The 23,595-nt window shown below is 36.3% G+C and overlaps 1 protein-coding gene across 1 annotated transcript in view; it reads right to left on the bottom strand.

Moving 5' to 3' along the window:
* Positions 1 to 1,411: 1,411 nt before the first annotated feature.
* Positions 1,412 to 23,595, bottom strand: part of SUZ12 (SUZ12 polycomb repressive complex 2 subunit) — a 34,074-nt gene continuing 11,890 nt past the window's right edge. Inside the window, exons 6-16 of the mRNA XM_049811769.1 lie at positions 21,288 to 21,373; positions 19,631 to 19,862; positions 18,731 to 18,833; positions 15,944 to 16,049; positions 11,781 to 11,958; positions 7,027 to 7,118; positions 6,432 to 6,575; positions 5,613 to 5,770; positions 4,951 to 5,149; positions 4,343 to 4,422; positions 1,412 to 4,004 (exon numbers count right to left, since the gene is read on the bottom strand). Of these exons, the coding sequence (XP_049667726.1) occupies positions 3,659 to 4,004; positions 4,343 to 4,422; positions 4,951 to 5,149; positions 5,613 to 5,770; positions 6,432 to 6,575; positions 7,027 to 7,118; positions 11,781 to 11,958; positions 15,944 to 16,049; positions 18,731 to 18,833; positions 19,631 to 19,862; positions 21,288 to 21,373 (1,724 nt within the window). The 3' untranslated portion in view covers positions 1,412 to 3,658. The remainder of the gene's footprint in view (positions 4,005 to 4,342; positions 4,423 to 4,950; positions 5,150 to 5,612; positions 5,771 to 6,431; positions 6,576 to 7,026; positions 7,119 to 11,780; positions 11,959 to 15,943; positions 16,050 to 18,730; positions 18,834 to 19,630; positions 19,863 to 21,287; positions 21,374 to 23,595) is intronic.

Raw genomic sequence — 23,595 nt, 5'->3', positions numbered from 1 at the left:
GTTCCCATCTCCTTACTGCTGCATTAAATGGTGCAACTCTTACACAATAGTAGTTTTTGGCCACCATTACTGAGCAAGAAGCAGAGGTATTTAATCCCCTTCAAATAAAGTCCATGCTGAACTAACACACAGCTTTACTAAAGGAAAAATAACTTGTGAAACCAGAAATCAGGCTGCCAACATGGTAGCTTTCTCTCATAAATACACCATTCATATGAAGAACTTTCTCCAGGGTAAGATGCCAAGTATTTCTCCTAAAGAGAGCATCTTCAGTCTCAAATCAAGCAACTTAAGAACAGCAGGTATCAGAGTCATGGAAGGCAGACTTACCTACTTCATTCAAAGTTCTTGTGTTCTCAGTTGTGAAACGATGCAGTTTTATAACCAGGATCTGGTCCAACAGGAACACCTTCATTCAAGCACCGGTCGATGATGGCACCAAACTGTTCTGTGAATTAAGAAATACTTAACTTTGAACAATATTGTCAAAATTGTCCTCACAGAATGGCTCCTGCATTCGCAAAAGTAAAGTCAAATTGCTGCTTTGGGGTGGGTTGTATGGTTTGGGGGTTTTGTTTTGGTGATTAGTAAAGGAATCTGAGCAGTTCAGATTATTTGCAACTGCTTCATTCCAGGCAGTCCATCTTTACCCCACCCCCCCAAAATTCAAGGACTATATTCAAGACACACTCAAAGCAACATACACATAAGGTTAACAAATCCATCTAACAATTTTGAATATAGTATTTAATGCACTGAATTAAGTATTCAAGTCATGTTAGGTTCCAACCTGGGGTTCACAGTCCTGTTAAGATAATCACCAAATATAAAACATCATTAAAATCTGCCATGAACATACTAAAGGCTAGATTAGAAGAACCTTGCCAATTTTAGAGATGAAAGCATACCCAACAACTGCAGTCTGAAGTCCAGTTTACAGAATTTATCTGTGATATCCTGTATTTCAGTATCTGAATTATTTCTAACATGGAAAAAGGTTTTCAGTGTCTGCTATTCAGCAGTCACTATTTGGCCAAGCAGTGCAATTCCTTACTCATTTTGTTCTGTAGTACCTGGAATATTCATCTTCTACAGTCCCAGAGAAGCACTGTTTTCAACTGATACTGATTTAAATTTTGCTCTAAATAAACTGTCTTGTAAAATCTGTTTGAAACATTAACCACTTGCATGTAAAAAGCCACACAAGTCCTATTTTTATAACTGACACAAGTGATATGTTTCATTTTCAGTTATATAAATTACAGTTCTGAACAGTAATACACAACTTAAACAGATGTATCTCAGGAACTCAGTTCTACCCCCAAGACAGGAGAATAGAAGTTTTTATAATCCAGCTAAAAACCTGGTAATTTATGGATACACATTAAATATAACAAAAAGACTGGACAGAAACTTCGCTACCTTTGTAACAACCTGGCAAAGGAAGAACACGTATCCAAATTTTAAGAGACATGCAGAAGAGAAAGTTTATACAAGATGTTGCTTGTGGCCTTTCTGCATGCACACAAAATGACCGGACAACCATCATGGCAGATTTTATATTACTGAACTTTATGTACAAAAGCCGATTTCAAATAAAACATTTAATGTAAAAACAATGGTTCATTTAAACAACTGAACTTGTTTTGGTTTTTTGTTTGGGGTTTTGTTTTGTTTTTACATCTACTGTACCATTCAAATTCTTAACCAGCTTACATGGTATCTTCAAAATCTATCAAAGGTACATATAGAAAAGGCATCTTTATAAATAGAAAACAAAGGGATTTTTTCAGCTTTTATTATAAATTGACATGACATACAAAGTTTACTGGACAGAAGTAATTTCATTACTATTTTTGGGGGGATCACCAACTTTTTGTGCAAACAATGCTAGCCTTCTTTTAAGCATTAAGAGCATAACTGCTTAAGAAATGACATAAGCAATAATTCTAGAACTACATCTCCCCTAAAATAATCTATTTTTTTACATATGTGCACAGCTTTAGCAAATTAAAGCCAGAGAGAAATGCTTGATGTACTATCCAGAGGCATAATTAGAGTTTGCTAAAACTCAGAGAGCTGGCAATTTCAAGAAGTTTGTAATGAAAGCTGCAGTTTCCCTCTTTCCTATTTTGTACACAAAATCAGTGACTAAGAACTTAATACTGGATGACAAATCACATCCACACCATTAGTTAAATAGTCTCACAGTTAAACACATCTTAAGGACCATCAAAATCAGTATTTACATTTTATAAATTTCTGAAGACACCATTAGAAAGCTTATATACCCCTTAAACAAATAGGGAACTGCATCTCATGGTGATGGAATGAAAATAAAAAATTAAAAATACCTGTATTTACAGCAGCATTGTTCCTTTATAAATAAAGAATATGAAAAATGCAATATTTTAAGGATAATAAAAAATTGAGGTGATGTCACTCAACCACAGTGCTTGCTGGAATAAACCCTTCGGTGCTGATACTGTACCAGTAGTGAAACCACTTTCCATTGGAAAAAATCTGTAAACGTATGCATAAAATGTGTTAACAGCAGTGCAAAACTGCTCAAATATAGTTTAGTCAGCATCTTAGTATCTGTATTGAATACAATACATCACAGAGTACTTGCATAAGAAGTGCAACACATTTTCTGGTCCAATTTTACAGTGCATTTTTCCCTCAAGAGTGGCATCTCAAAAGCCAAAGCTAAACCTATGGCCTGGACTTGCAGTCTGTACTCAGGCAAAACAGCAGGCATAAACTTCAAAAGAAGTTAATCGACGTAATGCCTACATACTGACTATAGACTCTCGGCTTTAGCATGGCACACTATGATGCGGAACCCCAGTAAAAAGGGTTTACATCAAATAGTTGTGTAGCTGTGTAAATGTGTAATAAAAATATAAAGGAGCTAATGTTCAAGTTTAAAATGGTACACTGGGTGATCAATACATCAGAATTATCCACGAAAACCAAACTGCTGGTAACCTCAAAAAGCCAAGGTGGTACTTCACTGTGTCTGTAACATGAAAAGCCAAGATCTTTCCAAACAGGCACAAGACAAAGGAAGTGCTAAGTTCGCCAACTTTGATAATTTTAGTGTAAAAAAAAATAATTAATTTGTAATTTATGATCAATTGATAAATGATTTCAAATACAAGGATCAAGGTTAAACTTTAAAAGTGTGACGTTATTTTCACAAAAAGCTAACTGGAGAGTTTCTAAATAAGAAAAGCAGAACCTGTATCCCAGTCCCCTTTCCCCAATGTTTCACAACTTCATGGTAGGAAAAACAGCCAGATACAGATGCAAAAATCTTAATATAAAAACGGTTTTACATATACTTAAATTATGTAAATTCCATAAAGTTCTTAAGACACTAATTACTAAAATTACAAAAAGATTTTCATATTGCTCTTCATGCTCAAACTCTTAGAATATTGTCATTACATCACTAAAACCAATATACATGTAGTACTTGCATAATTAACTCAATAGAAACCCTGTTAAAACAATATCCTTGTTGAAATCATTTATTTCCATCCACCAGTGCCTGTTTGGAATCTGTATTTTTGTGTGTAATTCTTTATAGAGCTCATGCACCCTAGAATGTCACTTCAATGCTTGTCCGTTGAATGGCAATTGACTTTTGACTTCAGAGCTTTTGTTTCTTGCTCTGTTTTGTGACACCTGAGATGCTATCCATTTCTGAAATTCTCTCTCTCATATTATTTTCACTATATCCATTTGTTGTCCCACTTTGTTCCTCAGATGATTCCTCATCTGTTGGGGAGGCCGATTCTCCTTTCTCCAACTTCTGCTGCATCTCTCGGAGCCTGGCAACAGCTTTGTCTATTGACATTATGCTGATGAGGTTAAAGTCATGCATGCTGACCAAATGTAGCATAAAGTTTCGACACAAGTTCTTCTTAATTATTTTTTGTCCGTAATTTTCAACAAACAGCATACAGGCATGATTCATTTGATTGTCAGCAATAAACCTGTCAAATTAGAAAGCCATCATTATGCAAGTAGAACATTTTTTTTAAAAAAAGATACATTGATAAACCATGTTGTAGGGTAACTGCATAGACCATCCATTACATAGTCTCAACATCTGCAATGTTTTTTCTTTTCAAAGCCGTAGGGCTACTAGGCACAAGAACATTTTTTAAAAACTTAAAACAGTCAAAAGCTTGTTACCAAATTATCCTTTAATGATCCTTTCCTAAACAACTGAGCTAACTGAATTTTAAGTACTTAGTGAATTGCAATGTAAAATGGTCAACCAAATCTATACCGTAATTTATTTGTATCAAAACTAAGCATAGTAACATACCCGTGCTTCATAACATGAAGATTCCATAATTTCATCACTTCTTTCTCTCCTTCGTTAACATCAGAAAATTCTTCAATTTGCTGGAGAAATGAAGGATTGGGAGAAAGGATAGGAAAAGAAACAAACACACCCATTAGAACTGCACATCTGCTGACAAGTAGTGAAAGCACACCTAAAATTCAACTTATGCCACCTATACATCACAGAAATAACTACTGATGAAAGTTCAGGCACTGCAGTCAAACGTCATATCATGTAGAGACCTGTGATGATAAATTACTTCCGTATTATAGACACACCCCACTGTGTACTCCTGTGATACCAGCATCTCCTCTTTGAAGGAGAAAACCAGCCACAAACAATGAAAACTTGTTAGGACACATGTGGACAAAGCTAGCTTTGCAACTAAGGACATACTTGAAAATACAAACTTTGATTCCACGAATTTCTATCATTATTGGCTCAGCATCACAAAATTTTCTACTTACTCTTAAAGTAAATGCATCATTTTCACAATATATGCCCTGTTTGTTGCCTACAACAACTGCAGACCATCTTTTAAAAACCACAATGCATATAAAATAGTTTTGTATAAATGGAATAATTACAGTAATGGTTTTCTCCCGTAGCCATTCAGGGTCCTTTTCATCTTCACTGTCTACTTCCATTTCTTGTGGACGGAGAGGTAAACATGTGTCACTGTGGAAATACAGCCGATTGTGCCCACTGCTGTATGTTCGCTGCTGTTCTACTTCTCCATCTTCAGATTCAAGAAATTCTGACATACTTGCTTTCGTACGCTTTGGCCTAGCAGAAGGAAAAAAAAGTAACTGCTTTCAACTATCATATCAAATATGCAAATTCTAAGAACTGTAACTGATTAATACAAATTATTCTTCCAAGCTCTAGCTTGTAAAAATGTTGTGGGGGAGGAATCGCCAGTAGTGAAATAAACCCCATTAAAAACCCAACACACCCCACTCCAACCCACACTCCACCTTTTGGGGAAGAAAAGTTGTTGGATAAGGCAGTTAAAAAGTTACATCATTATGAATAAATACCTCAGTTGAAAAGATGTAGAAAAATCACAGGTGAAGTTATCATCATTCAATAACATTTTATTTAGTCATAAACCACTTTACTTCAATGATAGTGAAATTTAACACTGTTTATGTGCACCTACAGATTTACAGATCCCTAGGTTTCACAAATCCAGTCCATATGCTGTTACTACACAAATACAGATAGACCTTGTTTTCCATCTCCCTACCTGCAAACAAGTATGTGTGTGATAGGAGTTCTTTTGACTGGTCCATTGCGACTGAAGGCAAATCCAGGTTGACGATGGATATCCTGGGGATTTCCTGCATAGGAGCCATCATAACACTCATTGATAGACACATCTATCCTAGCACCTTTTGGATGATACTGAAAGACATAATTGCAAATATACTTAGCAAACAGTAATGACAATACATCAGGAGGTTTAAACAAGTAACCTTTTTGATTCTGAGTACCTTAAATATCATCCCATCAATAACCTGACATAGATCTAGTCTCCTTTTACAACACCAAATAATTTTTAACCTCTAGAAACAAATTATACTAAAGCTTCCTTGCTTTGTACCATTTTACTGTTTTATATAAAACCACTCAGAATAGAACTGCTTATAAAATTAAGGAAAATATCAGCAAAAGATTGCTAACAAGCACCATGGAAATTAGAACATTTCTAAATTTCCTGAAGCTTCAAGAGACTTCCAACCAAATGTAGATTACATTGCTTTCTACATCTACAGTTTTCTACATGAAAAGAATACATTAATGCAAAAGCAGCAGCTATAGTCAGAATTCATCCTTCAGTGATCATCATTAAATATATGTATTTAAAAAAAAATATCAAACCGACAAGATTTCCCCCCCCCCCCGTAACATGCAAACATTCACATAACATTCAAAGGAAGCTGCATTTAACTTGTAGATACAGTCCTACAACTTAACAGGCTAGGAACAGAATCACTGCATGTGTAATACCCGTGACAGACTGTACAGTGTTTCGTAGTGCTAAATCACGAAAAAGATTACTTACAACATAATTAAAGATAAATCTGCTGTGACAAAGTTTAAGATGTTTGAGTAAACTATACAGTTTCCGACAGTTCAGTGTGCACCATGGGCAATGCAAGTCATCTCGGGCTTCAGTCTGCTGTCTTGTGTTGTTGTTATAAAGGAACTGATGCAAACAAAGGAATAGGTAGTATTAGCATCAAATGCATTTCATTCATTAACTTCCCAACCCCCAAAACAAAGTTGGACATAATTTCAGGAGACCTCTACAGTAATAGTAAGTTCTTGGGAACACTACATCAGCTCAGTGTACTGAAACACTGGTATTTCAAGAATTTTCTCCCCCTAGGAGACCACCTGTCCCCCTCCAGATGTTCCAAAAGACAAAGGACATCTCTTGTTAGACATCAGACGTGCCCCCAGGAAGATTAGTTTTCTAAAATACTTCCTGTAAGAAATATGTGGAATGGCTCTTAATGTGTGAATCTGAGACCCCTTAAGGCAATCTACTAAAAAGGCAAATGGAAATTTCCACCCAACTGAAACGAGAAGTGAACATTTTAATTGCATGCAATATTTAGAGTCTAGTTTTACCCTTCAATGCTTATTTTCAATACCTGGTAAAATATTCGCAACTTTTGTCGAGGTTCATTTAAAACATCTCTCTCTTTTCTTGTTTGAAGGTCTGTCGGCAAGGATTCTTTCACAGCTGAAAAATACACATATAGACACACATTTCTTTGGTGAAGAGGGGGGGGGGGAAAAAAAGGCACTGTTTCTTACCCAAGTATGGAAGTTCTGAGAAGGGCACACTGCTGTTGTAGGAAATGGGCTACTCTAGTGTACTTTGACATTAAGTAGCTCATATCAGCAACAATGAAGTTTTGATACTCGGCTTTCTTCACAAATCTACAGAAAAACCCACCACTTTTAAACACCAGATCTATCTCCAGTTTTAGAGAACCCTTCAGAGAACTTAAAAACGGTCAGGTAAAAAGCAACATTTTTCTTACTCCATTTAAACAAACTGAGAATTCTTTAGGTATAGCTAAAAGCAAGGATGGCTGCGAAATAAAAAAGAAACACTGGTTTCAGAGGGCTGCATTGCAAATACATTGCTTAAATTCAATTTCAGAAGTTTCCCAAGTCACACAACTGACAACAGTATGAAATGCAAGTAAGACAAAAATATTTAATTGAAACTTTAACCCTTAACTCTTATCCCTCAAACACTTATTGAGTGTGTAACTGCACTGCTCAGTTGCCTTTGAGCCTCTTCCATACATTTTAATCTCAGTAAGATTATTTGATTCCATACAATTAACAAGAAACCCCACGTATCTAAGCAGGTTTATACATCTACTCTCAGGAGAAACCAAGTAATGACACCTACTTGCTTCTGGAGAGTGAAAAGGATGGCAAAACAAGTCTCAGCTCCACTGACATAAGATCTTTTAGAAGATGCACTTATTTAATATTTTGGAGAACAAGGGAAATGTCACCCTCTTTCTGTATGAAGAAGAGAGGAGGCCTGACACTTCAGCCTGCACCACGTCAGAGAAATTAGAATTCCATGGCTCAGTTACTTTGCGCACTTTGTAATTACAGCAAAGCTTAAGCTGCCACATTTAGAAAGTCTTTGATGCCTTTATTCCACTGGTCTGCCTTGGGAAACATGCCAAGGTAAAATGACAACACCAAATTCATATACACTTGGGAAAGATGCACTGGATCTTTTTCTTTTACTATCAGAACCTCTGATAGAAGTTTCCTACTATTTTCACTCTCCTTTTTTCTTGGTATTCAGAGACTGAAAACAGCACAACCATCATAAATACCCTACAAAGTTGTGCATTGCACTACGACATATTCCTGTATTAAGGGTCTGCTATACTATTTTGGAAGGTAGCTCTTTGTTGTAACTTTACCAATTTACTGGAATACTTAGCTTCTCTGATGCAAGAAAAAATGGGTTCCATCAGTACACTAGCAATGCAGCTTTGCCACATCCCTATTGCCTCTATATTTATTATGTAGTAAACTAGTACACACCTTCCAGAGTTAGTCAACATACCATCATTTCTTTTGCAAGTCTGAGCATAAAACCGGCTTAAATTACAATATAGGTCTCCAAGGAACTGTAAGATACAAGGAGGCCTGGTATGAGGAAGTAAAGAGAAAGCAGAACAACTTTTCCAGCAAAAGTTCAACTACTACTCTGCTTCTGTTGCCTTTCTTCTGTTGGAAATTGTATCAATTTTGTGTGTGTTAAGTGTCAGCCATTCATCCTGATTTAAAAAACCTATTTGTCTGCAATCCCTAGCTAAGGCAAAATATTCAAATCAGAAAACAGGAATCAGTCTTATTTAAATATTCTTGTACTCCTTACAAACACAAAGATGTCTGTAGGCTGGCTGAGAATGTCAGGGATCATTCTAGACAGTGGCTTCCGCACAGGTAGGGGTAAAATTTTTCTTGCTTTAACTTTTGTATTACTACACACTAAAGCTCTAAAAGCAGTGGAAAGAATTGCCACTCTTAGAAAGTCTCACCAGAGATAGCCATTGTTGACCCATCAAGTTTCCCAACATATACTACAATACAACTACACAAAAGGCACATTTGGAAAAGCAGTATTTTTTTTTCATAATAATCATTCCCTTGCTATCATACCACAGCTCCAAAACCTCAGTTACATATCCAACACAAAATCAGACTGAAATACTGTTTTGCACAAATTCTGCAATGCACTACCATAGATGAACCCCAAAACTCCAAGCAAGACAACTCTTTACAAACATTGCCTGGCTACATACCCCAGAGACTAAGTCTAGAGACAGAACTACTACGCTCCAGATAATTACTTCTATAACAGGGACCTAGAAGTTTCCTTCATCACCCAGTCCCCATCTAGTTACAAGCTTGGAAATACTGGTAACTCTGAAGTGAATCAGGTGCCAGTGAAGAGTCTAGGTATGTTGATAGGTGTTTAAACAACAGGACCAGCCTGTTGCCTTCTGCACAATTTAAGTTTTCCAGCTGTCCTTGGGCCTTACCTGCCAACACAACATTCCAGGCCAAAGTTGCAAACAACTGTGAGGGAGACAAAAGAAAGATAGTATCTAGGCCAGCCCCCACTACCACTAAGTAATCAAAGGGGAGTTTCAGATTAAACATGACGCTGAGACAGGAAACCACTATTAAAAAAAGAAAAAGTACACAATGGTCAAAGGTGTCTTTTCTATCTAGCGTCAAAAAGTATTTTAGTAGTGGCTTTTTTGAGATAAGCTCTGGGACAGCAAGGAAGAAACGTTTTCTAAAAACTACTAACAAAATTGCAATTAAGCAACTGAACTAACCACAAATTTTAAAATTTTAAGACTACATTAGGCTTAATTTCTTGATATAATTATAATCAAATAGCATGCTACCTGCTGTACAGCTGCATCACTTTGTGAAGTTTTCAGTTAACGGGACTGAAGTATACAACCAGTTACCCCCACCCCAGCAGCTATCCCAGTATTTTGCAAGAAGACCTAAAAAACTCTTGAAGAAGAAAAAAGATCGTTTTTTTTTTTCATATCTAAATATGTATCTTAATACTACAATCTTCTGCAAAACATCTCACAGCAAGCATGTGTCTGTTAATGTTTTTACGTCATGCAGGAATTAAAAAAAGTGTGCTATCGCACATTCTTTGAAAATTATTAAGGGTCAAACCTTCTAAGTCCATTGAAATTTTCAAGGTAAGACCCAGCACTGATATAGATTAGCTAACCTTATGTAAAACGGAAATATTCCTGGAAGACCTTCGATAAAGAAACTGATCTGGAACACATACCTGTTGTTTTGGTTTTTTTTTTTAACATATACCTACAGAAATATCAAAGGACTTTTTTTCTAAAATAGCGCTTGAAGTCACCTACATAAATTTAGGATAAATATTTATATTCAGGAGCTTCACAAGACAAGCTTTTTTGTAGAAGCAACAGCAGAATGGGCAGTTTCTAGGCATTTCAATAGCTCTGGAACGAACGTTTTCAAATAGGCAATGGGATACATTAAGGTAACAAAACCTGTAATTTTAGATTTGCAGTGAATATTAGCAGACAACATTAATGTTTTTGACATTATGTAATCTCAGAGTAGTGATCAGATTACAATGGTAATTACATTTTCAATGACACCACAGAAGTGCCACTACTACATTAAATACAAACCAAGCAGAGAAGATAACTGTATGCTACTTAACCTTGCTTCATGGAAACATTTTTAAGTAACCCAATTTTAAATAGTTTACCCAGTACTGCTTTTAATGTGATATATATTTAAAGTTCAAAGCTGATTACGAAGTTTGACAATATGTAAACTCTTCTGCAAAGAATGTATGGGAACTATCTTGCAGAAGGGTAACAAAACCAGTTACATCTTAGACCACTGAAAAATTCTGAACTTAAAAAGCATTTAGTTTTAAATTACAAGGCTCTTAACGTTAATTGATAACTAAGGAGAAACTAGTTCAATAATACATACAGATTAATTTACATATAACAAATACAGACTTACCTTACATTGTAGTAATAGTTTCTTGCTCTTACCCACACAGAACTATTTTTGGACAGTACTAACTGTAAGCCCGCATTCTATCTAGACAACCTCAGACTGTCCAAAATGAATAAAAGTAGAAAAAAAACCCTTTAGGCCCAAACATAAATCTTTGTTAACTTGTGTGAATATGCAGAAAATGCAGCTAAAGAATAATAATAAAAAAAAGGTATATTGTGCTTCCATCATGGGACCATGCCTAGACATCAAACTACGTATCAAGGAGATTAGTGCTAGTTCATAAACCTTCTTAAAGAACCTGAGTTACCTTTACACCACAAACATGCAATGTAATATACAATATTTTAGACAGTTTCAGTCATATTTCACAGTAACAGCTACATTTTTCCAAGAGCTAAATGTATCATCTGATAGACAAATTTTAAAACTATTTTCACTGGAAAGCATAAAAAAGGAACTTAACACTATAAATCCAAATACTTATAAAACAGTAATTGAGTAGAGCAATACAGACAACCCTAGAAGTCCTATTCACAGATTTCTCCCCTGGTTTATTTCACATCAGGATTTATGCACATTGTATATAATCACTTCAATATTGTCATTATATCAAAGACTCCATCATTGTTAGCTTTTAAATGCACCTTAAAAAACGTATAAAATATGGGCTATAACAAAGCCCATTCATTATTGCTTTTTCACATTTAAGATTACCTGAAGCAGTTGCACCAATGAGTCAGGAACCCCAAAGCACAGAAGTGCTAAGGAGATAATTATTCAGCAGCAAAAACCAAAGTTTGCTTACCTATAGTCTGAGTAGGTTTAACAGAATTGGGCTTGTTTTCTTGAGGGAGGCTTTCAGAGTTTCGTGTTGCAAGAGGCTTAGCTATAGGAGCTGTAGACTTATCATTTGTGTCTCCTGTCCAACGAAGAGTGAACTGAAGTGTAGGTCCCTGAGAAAATGTTTCAAATGGAGGCAGTCTCTGGGGAGAGGAAATAAAAAAATAAAACAGCAGAATTAGTGTCTTCCCATATACAAAAACAATAATGAGAAAACATTCACAGAATGGGAACAGATACAATTTTTTAATCACCTGAAGTCCTTGTGTTTTCAACATAAGCATACACATTTAGAAATACTAAAAAAAAGCTGAAGAGGACGACTATGCAGTTTCCTGCACACTACTGAGCAACCACTTCATGCACATCCTGATCTTTGTAAAATACTAAACAGTAAACAGCACGGGCTCTGACTAGAAAGCAAACAACACTTACCCACCAGCCTGCTGCCAATGTACTTCTCTTTCTACTCAAACCTACTTCTAATTCTGCAGTCCAGTATTGTATATTAATACACAAGCTTTAAAACTGTACCACTGTCTGCTGTAAAAATGCTATTGTAATATTCTCCTGTAGATATGTTCTTATATTCCACTTACTTATCAAGTTAATAGTAATAAAGATAGAGAAGAGACCTGAGTCCAAACTATTATCAAGTATCATACCTTAAATTTGTCAATAAGATTACAGAATTCTATCTTAAAAGCTCTTTATTATATTTAGGCCTCATTAGTTTAGAGAAATGCTATTGCGAAAACAGAAAGCCAATGACTATGTGCTTATCAGATCTGGGTGACTTTTCTTCTCTTTGGGGTAGCACCTCCAGCATGAAAAGCCTCTCTCATGTTCTCCCAACAACAGAAAGCAACCACATCCCTGTTTCAGTTTAATAAAGTTACAGCAATTTATATATATCTTTTTTTTAGCACATTTACACGCAGATCTCCTCCTGTGATCTTCCTAAAAGCTGTTTCTAATTTTTTCAATTTTAATTTCTTGAACACAGTTTAACAGAATCAGAAGCGGTAAAGGCTGAATAGGATTATAGAGCTTATAACTATATTTTTACTATATACTTTGGATCTCTGCTTTTTTCATAATTATATAATCATGTTGATACACAACTACTTTGCAACCATCTAGAATTTTCATATTCTTCTCCTCAGTCACTTACAACTGATACTCTCCCAGGACACAGAAGCATGTTGCTATGTAAGTGCATACAGTCACCTGCATTCACTGTATCACCAAGTGTTGATTCACCTTAGTCAACAATTTCCCTCTGCACACCACCTTCTCCTACACTGACACACCCTCCTCCTTTCATCACTAAATTTCAAGAGCATTCTCTTAAGGTATGTGTGTAAGATCACACCTACGAAAGCTTTGGGTTCCTCTTTCTTTCCCCAAAATATTCTCTTCTGCAGTTTATTCCTTTTGATTTGTCCAACTTGAATTAATTATAATAACAAACATTTCAACACAGCACAGAGTAAACAGTTTAGGAGGTTCCTGGAGTGTGTGGAAGATAACTTCCTGAAACAGCTGGTAGGTGAGCCAACCAGGGGAGGAGCCTTGCTAGATCTACTGTTTACAAACAGGGAAGGAAGCTGTTTTGCGCTTAGTGACCATGAAATGATAGAATTCTCAATTCTTGGTGAGGAAAGGAAGGGGGTTAGCAAAACCACTACTATGGACTTCAGGGGGGCAAATTTTGGCCTCTTCAAGGCACTGGTTGAGAGCATCCCTTGGGAGACAGTCCTGAAGGGCAAAGGGGTCCAGGAGGGATGGACATTCTCTGAGAAGGAAATCTTAATCGCTCAGGACCAGGCTATTCCCATGTGCTGCAAGTTGAACTGCCGAGGAAAACGACCAGCCTGGCTGAACAGAGAGCTCTTCCTAGGAGTCAAGAAAAAAAGGAGAGTTTATCATCTCTGGAAGAAAGGGCAAGCAACTCAGGAGGAGTACAGGGATCTTATTAGGTCATACAGAGAGGAAATTAGAAAGGCAAAAGCTCAGCTAGAACTCAATCTGGCCACTGTCGTAAGGGACAATAAAAAGTGTTTTTACAAATATGTTAATAGTAAAAAGAATCCCAAGGAGAATATCTATCCTTTAATGGACAGACAATAGAAGGGAACATTGCCACCAGAGAGAAGGAAAAGGCTGAGGTGCTTAATGCCTTCTTTGCCTCAGGTTTTTATAGGGAGACCAGTCATCCTCAGGGTACTCTGCCTCCTGAGCTGGACAGCGAGGATGAAGAGCAGAATATACCCCCCTTAATCTAGGGGGGAAATAGTTAGTGACCTACTACACCATCTGGACACTCACAAATCTATGGGACCAGATGGGATCCATCCAAGAGTACTGAGGGAACTGACAGAGGTGCTTGCCAAGCCAATCCCCATCATCTATCACCGATTCTGGTCAACGGGGGAGGTCTCAGAGGACTGAAGGCTTGCCAATGTGACGCCCATTTACAAGAAGGGTTGGAGGGAGGATCCGGGGAACTACAGGCCTGTCAGCCTGACCGTGGTACCAGGGAAGATTATGGAACAGTTTGTCTTGAGAGCGCTCACATGGCAAGTCCAGTCAGCATGGGTTTACGAAAGGCAGGTCCTGCTTGACCAACCTGATCTCCTTCTATGACCAGGTGACCCGCCTAGTGGATGAGGGAAAGGCTGTGGATGTTGTCTACCTTGACTTCAGCAAGGCCTTTGACACTGTCTCTCATGGCATACTCCTTGAGAAGCTGGCGTCTCATGGCTTGGACAAGCGTACTCTTCACTGGGTGAAAAAACAGCTGGATGGATGGCCCAGAGGGTTGTGGTGAATGGGGTTAAATCCAGTTGGCAGCGGGTCACTAGTGGTGTTCCCCAGGGCTTGGTGTTGGGCCTGGTTCTGTTTAATATCTTTATCAGTGATTTGGACAAGGGGATTGAGTGCACCCGCAGCAAGTTTGCAGACGACACCAAGTTGGGAGGCAGGGTCAATCTGCTCGAGGGTAGGAAGGCTCTACAGAGAGATCTGGACAGGCTGGATCGATGGGCTGAAGCCAATTGTATGAAGTTCAACAAGGCCAAGTGCCGGGTCCTGCACTTCGGTCACAGCAACCCCATGCGGTGCTACAGGCTTGGGGAAGAGTGGCTGGAAAGCTGCCCAGCAGAGAAAGACCTGGGGGTGCTGGCTGACAGCCAGCTGAATATGAGCCAGCAGTGTGCCTAGGTGGCCAAGTTGGCCAACGGTAGCCTGGCCTGTATCAAAAATAGTGTGGACAGCAGGAGCAGGGAGGTGATTGTTCTTCTGTACTCAGCACTGGTGAGGCCACACCTCAAGTCCTGCGTTCAGTTTTGGGCCCCTCACTACAGGAAAGACATTTAGTTGCTGGAATGTGTCCAGAGAAGGGCAACCAAGTTGGTGATGGGCCTGGAACATAAATCTTTTGAGGAGCGGCTGAGGGAGCTGGAGCTGTTTAGTCCAGAAAAAAGGAAGCTGAGGGGAGACCTTATCACTCTCTACAATTTGCTGAAAGGGGGTTGTAGTGAGGTGGGTGCTGGTCTCTTCTGTCAGGTGGCTGAAGAGAGGACAAGAGCAAATGGCCTCAAGTTGCGGCAAGGGAGGTTTAGGTTGGCTATTAGGAAAAATTTCTTCACTGAGAGGATTGTCAGACATTGGAATAGGCTGCCCAGGGAAGTGGTTGAGTCACCATCCCTGGAGGTATTCAAGAAGTCTGTAGACAAGGTACTCCAGAACATGGTTTAGTGGGCATGGATGATGGTTGGACTCGATGATATTGAAGGTCTTTTCCAACCTGAATGATTCTATGATTCTATTTAATTTGCCTGATTTTATAAAACAAATTCAAAAGTCATTGAAGGAGACAGCTGCCACACCTACATAGTAGTTAACATCTGCTTGTATTAATGATCTAGTATAGCCAAAGCTTTCCTAAACTGAGAGCTAAATCAGAATTTATGTCCATACATCCTGAAAGAGAAGTACTATTTCCTGTTCAAATTAATCCATTTTCAGAGAAACAGCCACTGACTGCACTTCAAATTGTGTTCCACCTTAATCTAGACCATTTTAACTGATGACGGGTCTTTCAGCCACTAAAACAATCCATACCTTCCCATCAAGTATTGTTTCCCATGTTGCTCTTTTCTTGCTAATGGGACACTCTTCCATTTCCTGCATGGCCACTTCGTATTCCCCATCCAAAAGTTGCAAGCGCCTGTCAAGACAAAGTATGTGTTATGAGTAAAGCAGCTCATTTTTATTGTTTGCATATTAAAATGTAGAATATATTTCATAGTAACTAAGTTTCCATGAAACTAAAGGCAGATTTTCAGGCAAATTTATTTGGCAACTAAGTGTGAATCTTAGGTAAACACCATCCATAATGAAAACGCTGCCTAATGCCAAACATTAAAGCAAAAGCCTCCATCCAAGTGATTCCAAGAGATGTAGGAAAGCTATTGTTAATACAAAATTAATACTATGATGGGAATCTTCCTGTGAAGAAACAAAAACCAAACAGAACGATACCCCCTCCCAATCATCTCTTATTTATTCCTGCTTTATTAATAACTAGTCTGTTCTAGCAAACCAATATAACCTCTAATCAGGCCTCCAAAACTAAAGAATCCTATCTTCATATCAGAACCACGTCAGATGTCACCTTAAGAGGACTTCAACATAGTAAGTATAAATTATGACGTTCTCAAAAAAGCAAAGAAAAAAATTGCTTTACGTGGACTAGAATGGGCAATTCAAATATGTTAAATAACATTCTACATTTTCACTTTCCTCCCTATCCCACTCTGCTTCCTCCTATGTAGCAGTCTGTTCAGTGAAGCTTAAGAAATTCTGATTTCTACTGGAATGGCTTTATTTTGTTGCCACTTGCTGAACAGCACAGGAGAAGCAAAAAAGAAGCAGCAGTGAATCAAAGCTATAGTCACAGGAAAATGTTTCATGGATACATGTGTTTCAAAGATATCAACACAGATCAGGAAGTAATATCAATTTACAATAAAAACCTCACTTTCCTGAGATTTTGCATTTTTTGTTTTGAGACATTACTTTCTGAAGCAATGGCACTGAATTCCTGACAACAGATAAAAAGCTGCAGAAGCATCAATCAAAATAAATGAGTTGTTGCTAAATAGATAAATTCCATGTGAATGTATGCAAAGTTACACAGTTTGAACTTGGGAATTATGTCTTGCAGAAAAAGGCTGTTTCTGTTTCTAGACCCTTCAGGATTCTACAGTGAGATATTAGAACAGGTAAACTATAGCCTATCTTTTTCTTTTACATGTGAACTATATTGCAGCAGAAGTATCCCAGCAGAATAAAGTTATAAACACACCAAGTAAGCCATCAGATACCTTTTTTTCTATTTGACAGCATCTTGCAAACCACCAACTCCTTCAGCAGTTACTCTATTTAGAACAGCAAGAGCTTCAAAAGGTAAAAAAATCCCAACATATAGATAGAGAAGATAATGGCCTTAGGACAATACTTTTCCTAGATCTGCATGATACATATATAATCTTTTCCGAGGCCTGGAATCTGGGTAGAATAACTTATTTTCCAATTTCTCCATCAAACAGAAGACTAACTTCAAGAAGTTGACATAAATGAATAGCTTATACTTTACAAAAATCCACAAATAATTAATAACTTATATTTTGAAGATGGCTTTCCACATAAAGTAGAATTATAAATATTTTTTTAAAAATACAAATTGTTATGCATTATTTGGTTCTGCTGCAAATCAGTGTCACTTATACAGCAGCACAACTGAAAATGTCCTAGCTTATGTATCATGACTACAAAACCACCTAAGGGTTCATACCGTGTTTAGCATATTAAAGTTATCCAGTGGAATTAAGTAATAGAAAAAAGAACAAAATATTGTCAAGACTAAGAAGATAACAGATTCAAGAAAGACATTTCTTTAAAAAACCTATTCGAAATATAAGACTTCTAAAACTGTATTTGGATAAACAACCATTTTGCCAGAATCACTTGGAGCTATGTTTTAAGCAGCTTTTTCTTGAAGCTATATTTATATTTTTTCTAATAAAGCAATTCTCTAAATACCTACCTCCACCTGGGATCTATATTTGCCATGGATAAAACTCTTATTTTCATATACTGTATTTTGGCTGTTGCTGGTATCATTGGTATTATCTTCTGCAGGACAAACAACTACAATGTTCACTTACTGGTAAATGGTATGCTACTTATCTTCTGAACTATCTGGATTACTCTAAGCTATAGCTACATGTGAGTTCACCCCACTCTACCTTCTTTAAAATATATTAAGCAGCATCAAGATAACAAATATTAAAATATTTCATCACACTTAAACTACACAACACAGTAAGCCTATTATGATTTTAACTACTTGTTAGATTTCACTGTAGTAATGGAGAACTAATGTCTTCTTTAGGTGCTAGCAGAAAAAGATCTGTGACTGTATCAGCAAGAGCCTGGGCATGGAGAAAATTATGCCACTAAATAAAATGTAAGCAGTAAGCATATTTCAGAGACTGTTTGTTTTACTTTTTAATTATGCTGCCACTGATCTTTAACAGAACCACAGAAATTACATCTGTCAAAACACTGACAAGGAACAGACAAACTGATGCAGATTAACCAGGACAATACTCAAGTTCATGGAAAGGTATTATTTACAATTGTCACTGAACAGGTCTCAGTATAAAATGTGCATTATGAAACCTGTAGACTTTTTTTTTTAAAGACAACAAGCCTAAGATCTTATTGTAAATACCAACTAAAAACGCAGCCAAGAACAGCCAACACTGAAAATAAAGAACAGATTTAATATTAAACAAATTCCTAACAATTAACAGAAACAATATTTATTTTAAATAATATTACCTGTTTTTATCAAATACAGTCATTTGTGCTACAAATGTCTTTTCCCCATCTTCACGATTTGAAGAGTTTCTTTTTCTTCTAGCTGGGAGCTCCTCATTGACATCTGTACATAAGAAATACAGTATTCAGTTATTATATAAGCACAAATTCAAGAGAACAAACAGCTTCTATGCAATTGTAAAATATAACTGGCTGTTGATTGTCAGATATGTCATACAATAGAAAAGGACACAGTATTTAATGAACAGCTCAACAGCAAGAGCACTTAGCTTAATAGCAATCATATTTTAGATATGTTCACATATATTCACAGTTTAGTCATATTACTCCCCCAGCATAAAGAATCTGGGATTTGATCATCTTCCTCTTGTAGCTATAAAATAGTGAGAAAGAAAGTTTTTCATTCTACATGCACTCTCCAAGGCTGTAACATTTGTGATGTAACAAATCATGTCTTGATAAGTTTAAGAAAATAGCTTTTTAAAAGTTTGTCATTAAGGTATTTTCTTTATTGGCTAGTCATTTAGTTTTGTTGAGAAACCATGATTAGACCTACAGCTGAGTAGTATTTACTCCGGTGTGGCTGGAGGTTTAATGATAGTCACAGCAACCACAGGGCTCTCTTATATTATTCACACTCAAACAGTGTTGCCTCACACCTTCACCATCACACATTAGTAAAAATTGGTGTTAAATTTACACAAAAGTAGAAGGACACTTTCTAGCTACCAACTGTATTTTAGACCCACCTTGAAAAAGACTGAAAACAAATGAAAACCAATTCAGTCACTCATCTATTACTGGCCCTTTTCAGAGTATGACCTATGCTGTACATCAAGACAACTGTGTATGCGTCTACAGGATAAACCTTGTAAAGACATATTTAAAGACTGAAGTTACCAATGTTTTCATTAGTTTCACCATTGATCAGTCCATTAAACTCTCTTCTTCCTGGGCGAGTTACTCTGAATAACAATGAGTAAGACTTCACCATATGGCTGTTGCTTGGTTCAAACTCATTGCTGGAAACTGCAAGTGATGGGAAGTTGCCTGGTTTTATTTGGCTGAGGTCTGGGTTTAAAGGCACCTGCTTTTTACCTGTAGGAACCTGTCTTATCGGACAACTGACATCCTGTAGGAAAACAAGAAAGCTAACGTTTAGGTTTTTAGAATACAAAGTAAAGACATTTAAGTGTTAAAATTTATATCATTTATGAATTGTACCTGTCCTGCCATCTTTTTGAAAATATGATGTAAATAAAAAAATCTGGAATAACAATCCCAGGTTTTAAACGTAAAAACCAGATATTCGAAAGTGTAAATAAAACTGGCATTTTATAACCACTTCTGGCAGCAGCCATCTTTCTCTAAGTGATTAAATTAACACTAACATGAGGCACTCAGAAAGATTGTAGAACAGTCATTAATAGTAATTTAATTCTGTTTACCTAAAGAAATTAAATGTTTTGGTTATATATATATTTCAAGGGCTTCCTATCTTCTCCTTCCAATATTACAAAGTGCACTTTGCGCTATCTGGGAGATAAAGAACCACTTACCTAGGATTTATTATATTCAGTATCTCTCAAATAGATCATTGAACACTGTGTAGTATTGGAAAAACAAGGCAAGATGGCCTAAGCATGAAACTTGCAGCAAAACATTTCAAATAACCATCAGCACCTCCTGCTTTTTACAATATTTATCCATACTATACCAAGTAACAAAATTGGCTACAACAATATTAACTCTTAAAAACACGTCAAAACAGTTTAACATTCTTAGGCAATATACACAAAGTTCTGACTGCAAATCTTTCCCTTTTTGGTTAAAAATTACAGCATGCATTACTGAGCCTCCCATATTCCCATAGCTGTGAAGATAATTTGCCAACTGGTGTGAAACAAACATAGCTAAAACAACAAGCAAATTCAAAGAGGCTTAAAAAAAAAGGGAGATTAAAATTGTTTATGATTCACAGTAGCTAAAATCTACAGTAATTGAGATGATCAATGTAAAAAACATAGCTACAGAAAAAGCAAGGAAAGAGACAAGACCTGGCAGATAACTGGGGAATTCAAAACAATTACAACTTGTTCCTTTTTATTTCTAAACTCTAAAAGGCATAGACTATTTTATGATTTTGTGATTGCCTGGTTTACTTAAGCCTCTAGACATCACAACAGAATTAATAGTTTAATGATGTGATACAAAAAAAATTGAAGTAAAAATAGAGGTGACTGAAATTCACGAGTGAATCTGACTCACAAGCAAGCTAAATTCAATGAAGAAAGCTGAATGTTTTTTTAAAATTTCCAGTTATTTCTCACAAAGCAGAGCAAAATCCATATATATATATTTGCTTCTTAAGAATTCCTTACCCAGTCAACAGAAACCAACTTGAACAGCTTAGTTCTTAAATTTAAAGACTAAATTAATCTCAACAGAAGCATCATTTCACCATTACCGTGTTGCATGGTAATGTTAATTAGATGTTCCAGAATCAGGTAAACATTTTGCTTTAATATATATTAATAGTTTGTCAAATAATTTTTACCTTTCGTTTCTTGTGGCAAACTTTCACAAGCAGTACTTCCAGGGTTACAGAATTTTGTTCATTCTCCGAGTTTTGTGATGGCTTATCTAAACAGAAAAATATTTTAAGTTCTGAAAAAGTGAAGATTTATTTAATGGTGTAAATCCACCTGTAATTACTTTTTAACCATAGGTACCTTCAGACACAAAGACCCGTAGTCAAATTCTAAGTTTCAATTCTCCCCAAACTTACTGCAAATTCCCACTTGAGAATATATCCTACCCTATCCTATCCTATTCTAATACTAGCAGATTAAAAAGCACAATTGATCTCCAATGTTTAAAAGAGTAAGCTTGCTACATCTGGCATTGCCAAAACCATTTTACAGCAGAGAAAAACAATAGAGGTAGGTTTAAGGAAAGTCAGAACACACTAATAACAGATGAGTCAAATTATTTCCTATAATTTTTTTCTGTACAGCTTGCAAACCTAGAATTTGGTTTGCATCAAAACTTAAGATTCAGATGCTTTTGGATACGAAAACAAAACAAAAGGAAAAAAACCCAACCACCTTTAAAGATTATTCAAGGTTAAGTATATGCACAATAGCTGTTAAAGAACTCTTGGAAGAACCTGAAAAAAAATAATCTTAGAAAGTAAGACTTGGCTTCACAGTCTCTGCACTATAAATTTCCTAGAGCCTAGAATCTTCAAAACAGCTACTACCAGCAGTATGATCAGCAATGCCAATTAAGAATGCCTTACAAAATAAATTTCACTATATAGTAAGTGAACCTTTCATCATGTGAATTCATGTTTATCTGGAAATGTGCCCTCATATAGAAAAAGAAAAGAAAGATAAATCCTGATTATGTATCTGGTTAAAAACAGTTTGTGGAAGAAATTCTGAAAAACAATGATCAGCCAAAACTGAGTGAATCTATAAGAAGTTATTTCTGCTCTTTTAAAATCTTACAAATATCATTATGGGCTTAAGTTAAAAAGCACAATGGCTTCACCTTTGTCCATGTCACAAAGAATCTGACATTTAATTAAATACTTTGTTATGCTCATCAGATATAAAGAGCAAAGCATAGTAAAGACAACATAACCCATGTCTCCTCACTTGCTTTCCTCCTGATAGCATATCCACATTGAACAAGCTTAATGTGTTTCAGTCTAGAGTGTTCTCGTAATTCATCTACAGACACAAGCACTTTTATGAAACAAAAGATTTATTTTTTTTTTACTGTAAACTTGAGAATTTAGAAATCTTCTTAGCAAATACAGCAACTCAGGGGAGGGAGGAGAACCCAACCAAAACTCCACCACCCTCTCAGTTTCAAGAGTTTCTAACATAATTTATATCCAGACAGAGAAGCATATTTATTGTGCCAGGTTCATTAATTTAAATATTTTCTATATTTAATATTCACTATAGCATATATCACTTATGTTAGTGATATCCTTTTCCATGGTATAAATGACCATCATGCTTTCACTGTATGTAGTACCTGCTTGAAGTTAAAGGTTTTTATAGTTACCAGTAGAGTTGCGTAGTCTAAACATTCAAAAACACACAGAAAGTCAAATATATTAACATCTTTAATATCTACTACAGCTCATATCTGTGTAAGACCAGACCGTAATAGAAAAGCAAGGTCTGCCAGCAAAATCTATGGAACCACTATCCTATCCACTAGGTATTTTAAGTTCCATATGTGAGGTTTACTACTATGTACTGTCCCAGAAGGAATAGATTTAAGTTACATATTTGAATTTAAGACACATCTGCATACCCTTTCCTCCACCTTTATTATCTATTCTTATCACCACCTGCCCCAAAACTCCTTATCTTTTGTGGTTTCCCAGCATAAATACCAAAAGCAACATACAACATTAAGTTCCTCAGAGCAGAAACAAGATGAATGCTATCCACTGAGACCAGCAGTATTTTGAAGTTCCAGAAGCAGAGTGTTCCTAATCTACAGATTTGAAGAACTTTCTCAAAATAATATTACAGTTTAATAAAGAAGCAATTCTGAAATCTAGACATTTGCAACTTTAACTTTCAAACATCTTACTGAATAGATCTGGTTAAGTACAAGATACTTTAAGAGAAACTAACTTCCAGAAAAAAGTACAAAACCTGTTACATGAATTTTATTAGCTTTTACATCCAAAGATTAAGATGCCATTCAGAATATTTTTAACTGAAAAATTAGAAACACCGCTTTATTTTAATAGATAAACAGCTAGGTCTTTTTTCCCGGGAAGTAAAAAACCAGTTAATTTACCCATGCCCATAGAGCACAAAGCATGTCACTTC

The sequence above is a fragment of the Accipiter gentilis genome, chromosome 10 (assembly GCF_929443795.1).
Source record: "Accipiter gentilis chromosome 10, bAccGen1.1, whole genome shotgun sequence".
Classification (NCBI taxonomy): Eukaryota; Metazoa; Chordata; class Aves; order Accipitriformes; family Accipitridae; genus Astur; species Astur gentilis.
This window is presented reverse-complemented; position numbering and strand designations above follow the sequence as displayed.